Genomic DNA, 10,513 nt, shown 5'->3' with positions numbered 1-10,513 from the left:
GAATGAGATGGGACCTCTTAGAAACATACACAATTCTGACGGGACTGGACAGTTTAGATGCAAAACGAATGTTTCCGATGTTGGGGAAGTCCAAAACTACTGGTCACAGTCTAAGGATAATGCGTAAGCGATTTAGGACCGAGATGAGGAGAAATCTTTACACTCAGAGAGTTGTTAACCTGTGGAATTCACTACCACAGAAAGTTGTTGATGCCAATTCGTTAAATATATTCAAAATATGGCCCTTACGGATGGATCAAGGGTTATGGAGAGAAATCAGGAACGGGGTACTGAGGTGAAAGATCAGCCATGATCTGATTGAACGGTGGTGCAGTCTCGGAAGGCCGGATGTCCTACTCCTGCACCTATTTTCTATGTTTCTATGTTTCTATATTTCGTGGGACTGCCTATGTTGCTGATGGTGATTCACCCGGACTGCAGACCCCTCACAGGCCGCCCGTTATAGACAGTGTGTGAGTGAGAGTGTTATTATTCACGCGAATCACTGGCCACGCGGGGGAGAGCAGCTCGCTCACAATATCAGGACACAGGGAATCTGATGCAGGAACATTTCTGCGTCTTCTCATCGTTTAATTAATTTCAGCATCAGTGTGAAGGGATATTTCCCTACATTCTTCAACTGCTGTCTGAACTTAGTCTGGGTCACGGCATAAATTGCCGTGTTTGTGCAGCAACTCAGCACCTGCAGCATTATTCCAACGTCCATTACATAAAAAGGTATATATACAGAATCGTACCCCAAAAAGTACATCTGGGTCCATAAAGAATACACCATAAACACCGCCCACAACAGAATGAAATTACCGGAGATAGCAAACAGTAAAATGATGGAATTCCTGCGGCTCGCCATCTCTGAGTCACTGGGACACTCCCCACTGCTGGCACCCCGGAGTTGCCTGCGGGCTCTGCTGGCCAATATAATATGCCTGGCGGTGACAGTATTGAGCAGCAGAATCACAGCAAATGGGATACATGGGGTGAGAATATAATGAAGGAATGTGATTGCTGCCCAGACCGGTGAATACAGAACATCATTTGTTATATAGCAAAACCAGGGCATGTTTGCAAGTGTATACAAACCTGTCAACATAAAATACCAGAAAATGTTCTTTAACCCGCTCAGCAAAGTAACAGTTGCCAGAACCACAGCCGCCGTTCTCTCGGTGCAATATTTAGTTTTCAGGTTCTGGCAACAAATGGCCACAAAGCGATCAAAGGTGAAACTGATGGTGAACCAGACAGAACAGTCTGTGGCTGCGTGAAGTAAGACGGCGTGAATATTACACACGCGGAAGGACCGCACGAAATGTAACTCTTTCTGATAAAGAATCGGAATGTGCCTCAGTATCACGTCGAGGATAATGACCAGGAGATCCGTCACTGCCATGGCAACCAGATAGCGAGTGACACATCTGGAGAGACCGCACTTTCCACGAGGCAGGATCACAATCGTCAGGATGTTAACTGTCAGGCAGGGAGATAAACAGGTAAATTAAACATTAATTTGGGAGCAAGAAATAGACTCCAAAGTAAAATAATTAGCAATCATTGACAAGGTAATCACCAACTAAATTAATTTATCAGCATTAAATCAGACGACCCATCCCTCAGTCAATGAGCCGCCAAATGCTTATGTAACATCATAATCATAGACAGTCCCTCGAAATCGAGAAAGACGTGCTTCCACGCTAAAAGTAAGTTATCAGGTGACTGAAATGTCCAACATGGTAATAACAGTCTCTGTCACACGTGGGACAGAGAGTGTTTGAAGAAAAGGGTGGGTGGGGACTCTGGTTTGCCACACGCTCATTCTGCAGCCTGTGCTTGGATTCTACATGTTCTCGGCGATGACTCGATTTGTTCAGCGCCCTTCCGGATGCACTTTCTCCACTTAGGGTGGTCTTTGGCTAGGAGCTACCATGTGTCGGTGGGGATGTTGCATTTTAATATAGAGGCTTTGAGGGTGTCCTTGAAATGAGTATTTAAAGTATTTGAAAACAAATGGAAGAGATTAATTGTTGCAGCTTTTCACCTGCTGGATTCCACTTGTGCAGAGAATATTAGACGAGAAAATATGAAAGTTTGTTCATATTCTAAGTACCTAAGTTCCAATCAGCTGGAGTTGTTTATCCGGATATAAAAGGGGTCAGAGGGTCTAGTAAGGAGGGGGAACTGAGGGAAATCTTTATTAGTCGGGAAATTGTGTTGGGGAAATTGATGGGATTGAAGGCCGATAAATCCCCAGGGCCTGATGGATTGCATCCTAGAGTACTTAAGGAGGTGGCCTTGGAAATAGCGGATGCATTGACAGTCATTTTCCAACATTCCATTGAATCTGGATCAGTTCCTATGGAGTGGAGGGTAGCCAATGTAACCCCACTTTTTAAAAAAGGAGGGAGAGAGAAAACAGGGAATTATAGACCGGTCAGACTGACCTCAGTAGTGGGTAAAATGATGGAATCAATTATTAAGGATGTCATAGCAGTGCATCTGGAAAATGGTGACATGACAGGTCCAAGTCAGCATGGATTTGTGAAAGGGAAATCATGCTTGACAAATCTTCTGGAATTTTTTGAGGATGTTTCCAGTAAAGTGGACAAAGGAGAACCAGTTGATGTGGTATATTTGGACTTTCAGAAGGCTTTCGACAAGGTCCCACACAAGAGATTAATGTGCAAAGTTAAAGCACATGGGATTGGGGGTAGTGTGCTGATGTGGATTGAGAACTGGTTGTCAGACAGGAAGCAAAGAGTAGGAGTAAACGGGTACTTTTCAGAATGGCAGGCAGTGACTAGTGGAGTGCCGCAAGGTTCTGTGCTGGGGCCCCAGCTGTTTACATTGTACATTAATGATTTAGACGAGGGGATTAAATGCAGTATCTCCAAATTTGCGGATGATACTAAGTTGGGTGGCAGTGTGAGCTGCGAGGAGGATGCTATTAGGCTGCAGAGTGACTTGGATAGGTTAGGTGAGTGGGCAAATGCATGGCAGATGAAGTATAATGTGGATAAATGTGAGGTTATCCACTTTGGTGGTAAAAACAGAGAGACAGACTATTATCTGAATGGTGACAGATTAGGAAAAGGGAAGGTGCAACGAGACCTGGGTGTCATGGTACATCAGTCATTGAAGGTTGGCATGCAGATACAGCAGGCGGTTAAGAAAGCAAATGGCATGTTGGCCTTCATAGCGAGGGGATTTGAATACAGGGGCAGGGAGGTGTTGCTACAGTTGTACAGGGCCTTGGTGAGGCCACACCTGGAGTATTGTGTACAGTTTTGGTCTCCTAACTTGAGGAAGGACATTCTTGCTATTGAGGGAGTACAGCGAAGGTTCACCAGACTGATTCCCGGGATGGCGGGACTGACCTATCAAGAAAGATTGGATCAACTGGGCTTGTATTCACTGGAGTTCAGAAGAATGAGAGGGGATCTCATAGAAACGTTTAAAATTCTGACGGGTTTAGACAGGTTAGATGCAGAAAGAATGTTCCCAATGGTGGGGAAGTCCAGAACCAGGGGTCACAGTCTGAGGATAAGGGGTAAGCCATTTAGGACCGAGATGAGGAGAAACTTCTTCACCCAGAGAGTGGTGAACCTGTGGAATTCTCTACCACAGAAAGTAGTTGAGGCCAATTCACTAAATATATTCAAAAGGGAGTTAGATGAAGTCCTTACTACTCGGGGGATCAAGGGTTATGGCGAGAAAGCAGGAAGGGGGTACTGAAGTTTCATGTTCAGCCATGAACTCATTGAATGGCGGTGCAGGCTAGAAGGGCTGAATGGCCTACTCCTGCACCTATTTTCTATGTTTCTATGTTTCTATCCTGAAATATAACGATTTTTGATTTAAATTATATATGAATTGCTCCCTCATTATAGAAACATAGAAAATATAGAAAATATTTGCAGGAGTAGGCCATTCGGCCCTTCGATCCTGCAACGCCATTCAATGAATTCTTGGTTGAACATGCAACTTCAGCACCACTTTCCTGCTTTCCCGCCAGACCCCTTGATCCTCCTGGTAGTAAGTACAATATATAACTCCTTTGTGGATATATTTAGTGAATTGGCCGCAACAACTTTCTGTGGTAGAGAATTCCACAGGTTCACCACTCTCTGGGTGAAGAAGTTTCTCCTCATCTCAGTCCGAAATGGCTTACCCCTTATCCTTAGACTGTGACCTCTGGTTCTGGACTTCCCCAACATTGGGAACATTCTTTCTGCATCTAACCTGTCTAAACCCGTCGGAATCGTAAACATTTCTATGAGATTCCCTCTCATTCTTCTGACTCCATTGAATACAAGCCCAGTTGATCCAGTATTTCTTGATATGTCAGTCCCGCCATCCCGGGAATCAGTCTGGTGATCCTTCGCTGCACTCCCTCAATAGCAAAAATGTCCTTCCTCAAGTTAGGAGACCAAAACTGTACACAATACTCCAGGTCTGGCCTCACCAAGTCCCTGCACAACTGTAGTGACACCTCCCTGCCCCTGTACTCAAATCCCCTCGATATGAAGGCCAACATGCCATTTGCTTTCTTAATCGCCTGCTGTACTTGCATGCCAATCTTCAATGACTGATGTACCATGACACCCAGGTCTCGTTGCACCTCCCCTTTTCGTAATCTGTCACCATTCAGATAATAGTCTGTCTCTGTGTTTTTACCACCAAATTGGATAACCTCACATTTATCCACATTATACTTCATCTGCCATGCATTTGCCCACTCACCTAACCTATCCATGTCACTCTGCAGCCTCGTAGCATCCTCTTCGCAGCTCACACTGCAATCAACTTAGTGTCATCCGCAAATTTGGAGATACTACATTTAATCCCCTCGTCGGAATCATTAATATACAGTGTAAACAGCTGGGACACCAGCACAGATCCACGAGTCACTGCCTGCCATTCTGAAAAGTACCATTTACTCCTACTCTTTGCTTCCTGTCTGACAACCAGTTCTCAATCCATGTCAGCACACTACCCCCAATGCCATGTGCTTTAACTTTGCACATTAATCTCTTGTGAGGGACCTTGTCGAAAGCCTTCTGAAATTCGAAATATACCACATCAACTGGTTCTCCCTTGTCCACTCTACTGGAAACATCCTTAAAAAATTCCAGAAGATTTGTCAAGCATGATTTCCCTTTCACAAATCCATGCTGACTTGGACCCATCATGTGAGCTCATTCCAAATGCGCTGCGATGATATATATGTGCAATAAAACCGATAACTGTAATCAAATTAAACTTTTACCATTGAAGAATCAAATTAAATGTTTTTGCCGGTGATGATGATGCACTTCAGTCCCTCCGGCACCCACCTCTCGCGGAAGGCAATGAACGTTCCGGTAGACACCACGTGCTCCATCTCCAGGGACACCCTGGATTGAACGTTTCCGCGGAAGAGAGGGAGACAGCCGGGCTGAACGATCCTCTCGACCGCCCGCTGCCTGGACCAGCTGATGGTCTGCTTGGCCATGCCCCGGCGCAGTCCGATGACGAGGATTCTGACCTCCCGCTCCCCCTCCGCACGAGGGGCCCCACGATCAGGAGTGTACAGCCGGAGGCAACAGATTTTTCCACTCTGTTTCTCGCTGACAGACCCACTGAACTGAGACAGATCGGCATGGGGCCAAATTGCAAATTCAAATTAAAGATTGGAAATAAATGAAAGAAATCTGGCTGAACGAACATTTTGTTTGTGAATGTTAATGATGCTTGTAATCCTGTTCCACCCATCAGAAGCAGTGCCATTAATGCAGAACTTGAGATAGTGACAAAGGAGACACTGACTGGAACTAAATGATCAGCGGATATTTACCCGCCTATAACATAGCGTGGACAGAACAGAGCGAACAGAGTTTTGCTTCCTCTATTCAACTCCAAGTGAGAACAAAAGACGAGAAATTGGCTGATAAAAGGAAGGAATAAAATGTTAAAAAATAGACGGCCTATTATATGATTTATGAATTATTGCATCACAGAAAATAACGGTAAAACATTCACAATAAATAAATATTCATGAACCTCGGGGTCTCTGAGATGATTCCAGTGATGCGATGATGGGACTTCCCAGATAGGGCTCCCATCTCGCTTCAGGAGTTCAAACCAAAATCTCCCTACATTACACTGCTACACCCCTCAGTCTAGATATTTAAGGACCAGGTTCGCCTACATTACACTACACTCACCTCTGTCGAGAAATTTCATTCACAGGTTCTCCTAACTTCCAGTACTCTCACGTCGGTCCAGGGATTTCATTCCGAGAGCCAAATATTTTACTCCGCTCACGCCTCTGTGATTGGACCTGACTCTTTGGAAAGAACATCTGATCTTGGTCACAACTCCACTTCCGTGCCCACTCCACATTACCCTGAAGTGCCTTCTCATTTAAAAATCCGTCTATCTCCATTTAATAAGATTCATAGAAGCTGCCTCCACAGCTCTCTGTCGCAGAGAATTCGAAAGATTCACGCCCCCCTGAGAGAATAAATTGCTTCTCATTTGTGATTTAAATGGGCGATCCGTTATTTTGAACCTATGTCCCCTGGTTCTAGATTTCCCCCACTAGAGGAAACATCAACTCTGCGTCTACCCCATCAAGCCCCTATAGAATCTTACACATTTAAATAAGATCACCTCATAGTTTTCTAAACTCCAATATATTCACACCCATCCTGCTCAACCTTTATTCTTATGACAACATTTTCATCACAGTAATCAACATCGTGAACCTTCTCTGAACTGCCTCCAATGCAAGTAAATCCTTCCTTAACTAAAGTGACCGAAACTGTACACAATACTCCAGCTGTAGTCGTAATGACAACCTGTATTGTTGTAGCAGGACTTCTATATACAGTCCCACTTGAAATAAAGCCAGACATTCTGCTGCCTTTTCTAATTGCTAATTGTATCTACATGCAAACCTTCTGTATTTTATGTACAACAATCATTGACCAATCTGGACCACAGCAATTTGGAATCCCTTCACATTTAATAATAATTTGCTTATTTATTTTTCATAACAAAGAAGATAACGTCACATTTTCCACATTATACCCCATCTGCCATTCTTTTAGCCCATCCATTTAGCCTATCGATATGCCTTTACAGATTTTTTGCGTCCTCCTCACAACATGCTTTCAAACTTATCTTTGTATTATCAGTACTTCAATGCTGGTACACCTGGACAGTTCCATTGGGCGGGCCACATCTTCCGGATGCCTAATACAAGACTCGCAAGCAAGCGCTCTACTCGGAACTCCTACACAGTAAGCGGGCCCCAGGTGGGCAGAGGAAACTTTTGAATGAAACGATCAAAGCCTCCTTGATGAAATGCAACATCCCAACCGACAGCTGGAAGTCCCTGGCCCAAAACTGCCTGAAGTGGAGGAAGAGCATCCAGGAGGGCGGTGAGCACCTCGAGTCTCTTCGCGGAGAGCAAGCAGAGACCAAGCGCAGGAGCAAGAAAGAGCATGCGGCAAACGAGCCCCACCCACCCTTTCCTTCAACCACTCTCTGTCCCACGTGTGACAGAGATTGTAATTTCCGTATTGGACTCTTCAGTTACATAAGAACTCATTTTTAGAGTGGAAGCAAGCGTTCCTCTATATAAAGTCAGTGTCTACGATGATGACGTTGTATCATCAGCAAAGATTTAACATTTAATATAGATTTTCAAAATTATGATGGGTTTTGAAAGAGCGAGTAAGTCGAAAATGCTTCCAGTTGCACAATGGTGCGTAACCAGAGGTGAGAGGTTTAAGGTAATTGTAAAACGAACCACAGGAGAGATGAGAAGAGTGTTCTTTATGCAGTGAGCTGTTGCGATCTGGAATAGGATTTGTGAGAACACGGTGGAAGTAAATTTAATCTTTATTTTTGAAAGGGAATTGCTTTATTCGTGGAAGGGGATAATTTACATTTTTCTGGCTAAAGAGTTGGACATCTGGGATAGTTCTATCCAAGAGACGGCATGGACACTATGGACCGAGTTGACTTTCTTTCCTGTATTAATCTTTCATTCTATGAGCAAGAGACAGAAACAGTAAAATGGGAAGAGACAGAGTGAAACTGACAGAGAGACAGAGAGAAAGTGAGAAATTTACAAAGTGCCAGAATGAATGAGAAAAAGAGAATAGAGAGAGTATGACTGGAGGACGTATAGAGGGAAGTAAATTAACATTTATTGGGCAATTGGATAAATACTTGAAGGGGAAAATTGCTGGACTATAGGAATAGAGCAGGGGAATGGGACTAATTGGAGGGGGTGAGACCATGGTGGGATTTGAACACATGGGTGAGAATAATAAAAATGAGGCATTACTTAATCGGTATCCAATGTTGATTGAAGAGCAGATTGTTGATGGGTGAACAGGACTTAGTGGAGTTAGGATATGAAGAGCAAATTATTTAGGTGAACTCTAATTCATAGTGGACTGTAACTGTGAGGTGAGCAAGGAAAGCATTGCAATGGTGAATTCCTGTTTAACAAAGTCACTGGGCTATTGAAGCGAAGGAATGAGGTGGCCAGTATTATGGAGATGATAGTGGGCAGGACCAGTGATTCAAAGGAGAAGAGGTCAGAACTGAACTCAGGGTAAAACAGAATACCGAATTTGTGAACAATCTCGATCAGCTTCAGACATTGGCCACAGAGGGGACTGGGTCAATAGATATACAATGTGATAAAGACTTCCAAAGATTTAAGTGACATACTCAGTAATACAGTGAAATATAGATTAGAGTTATAATTGCTGGATATGGAGACTTAAGAGGAACACCAACAACACCAAAGAGTGTGGAATAAATTAAAAGAACACTCGTACAATTAACAACGTATGAATAATTAATAGCTGGATGCAGAGATGTCCCAGGAACAACAACTGAAGCAAAGATGAGAAAGCAATTTACAAGTCTAGTAATACAGCAAAACATGGTTTGCAGAGTTAATAGTTGGATACAGAGACTACCAGGAACAACAAATGCAGCAGGGAGGGGGGGGGAGTAAAATATGAGACCAGTAATACTTTGAAACATGGTTACTGGAATAACTAGATAGACTTACCAGCAAAACCAACAACAGCAAGGACGGGATAGTAAATGTATTGAATAATACGCAATGCATAACGCATTCGCAATACTAATGGTAGTTCCTCATAACGTGCAACAAGATAGTTAAAATACAAGATGAAACTCCTGCCATTTGTTGTAACATTCCAATCCATTTTTTTCAGAATCTGATCCATTGTTATCACATTCGAATCTACTGTTCTCAGATTCCGACTCCCTCTCTGTGGAGCAGTGCGATGATCGCTATTAGTGCCAGAGGTGATGCTCTCACTGTGACTATTGGGTAACACATTGAAAGGAGTGCCTTTTTAAAATGAGCGAGAATCACTCCAGTGAAACAATTCGGTAAATAGAGACTTATATTAATTACAGTCACTGAACAAGCAGATTCTGTAATCCCGCAGAGACTGATATTAATTACAGTCCCTGAACAAACATTTTCAATTAACCCCTTTCAATCCAACACTTTATGTACCACAATAAAGTTGATCTCCAGGAGTAGTTTTGATCACCTGGATGGGTCGGATAGGAATGTTCTCAAATACTTTTCACGAAATTGGCCTGGATTTTAAACTGGATTTTGCCTCTCCCGGGAGATCACATGGCTCCGGTTGGTCTGGAGTGTAGAATGGTTCAGTTTAAGATATATCACAGTTGTGTGGGGCAGTCTGCTTGTGTTTGGTGATCTTTACTTTTCCCCATTGTTAATGGTTAAAAGGATTACATGTAAGCTTCAGGGCTGCTGACCAATGGTCCTGTGAGTCTTTGTCGGCCGGTGCGGACACGATGGGTTGGAAATGGACTCCTGTGTTATAAATTTCTATTTTTCTATGTTTCTCTATAACTAGTCCGAATGGATGTATGAGTGTTGCTGAGTGAAGGAATGATGGAAATAGCTCAGGCCAGAATCATTAATCCTCCTTGGATATGTCAGTGCTGACAGAGGACTGGAGGTTCACAAATGGTACACCCTGTTCAAAAAAGGAAAGACGGATAAAACCTGTAGCTACAGGCCAGTCAGACTAACGTCTGTGGTGGGGAAACTTCTGGAGGCCATAATCCGGTATGAAATTATCTGTCACTTGGAAAAACCTGGATTAATAAAAGACAACCAGCACAAATTGTGTTAATGTCGAAGTGTATCTGAAAAACCTGATTGAGTTCCTTGATGTAATAACCTAACGGTTTGATGAGCGTAGTGCAGCTGATGTTGTGTATAACGACTTTCAAAAGGCGTTTGATAAAATGTCACTTCATCGACTTGATAGGGTAACTGAACCTCATGGAATTAAAGGGACAGTAGCTGCGTGGATACAACATTGGCACCGGAACAAATAACTGAGAGTGGTGGTGAAAAGTTGGCGTTCAGACAGAAGGGAAGTATAGAGTGGTGAAACCTAGGGTTCTATATTAG

General features: G+C 43.3%; 1 protein-coding gene across 1 annotated transcript; it reads right to left on the bottom strand.

The window, feature by feature from the left end:
- Positions 1-583: 583 nt before the first annotated feature.
- LOC139252289 (probable G-protein coupled receptor 139) lies at positions 584-9,275 on the bottom strand. Its single transcript, XM_070873320.1, has 2 exons — positions 9,095-9,275; positions 584-1,485 (listed from the first exon to the last, which is right to left on the bottom strand). The coding sequence occupies exons 1-2, from the start codon at positions 9,273-9,275 to the stop codon at positions 584-586; spliced, it is 1,083 nt and encodes a 360-aa protein (XP_070729421.1).
- Between the last annotated feature and the right edge of the window lie 1,238 nt (positions 9,276-10,513).

The sequence above is a fragment of the Pristiophorus japonicus genome, unplaced genomic scaffold, assembly GCF_044704955.1.
Source record: "Pristiophorus japonicus isolate sPriJap1 unplaced genomic scaffold, sPriJap1.hap1 HAP1_SCAFFOLD_450, whole genome shotgun sequence".
NCBI classification, from domain to species: Eukaryota; Metazoa; Chordata; class Chondrichthyes; family Pristiophoridae; genus Pristiophorus; species Pristiophorus japonicus.
The sequence above is the reverse complement of the archived record's forward strand: the minus strand, read 5'-3'. Positions and strand labels throughout refer to the sequence as shown.

Bases quoted from the DNA above. Each gene is read 5' to 3' on its own strand.
- LOC139252289 (XM_070873320.1), bottom strand. From the start codon at position 9,275: ATGGATCAGATTCTGAAAAAAATGGATTGGAATGTTACAACAAATGGC. The intron at 1,486-9,094 runs GTAAGTCTATCT...CCTGCCTGACAG, and splicing joins TGCTGTTGTTGGTTTTGCTG to TTAACATCCTGACGATTGTG.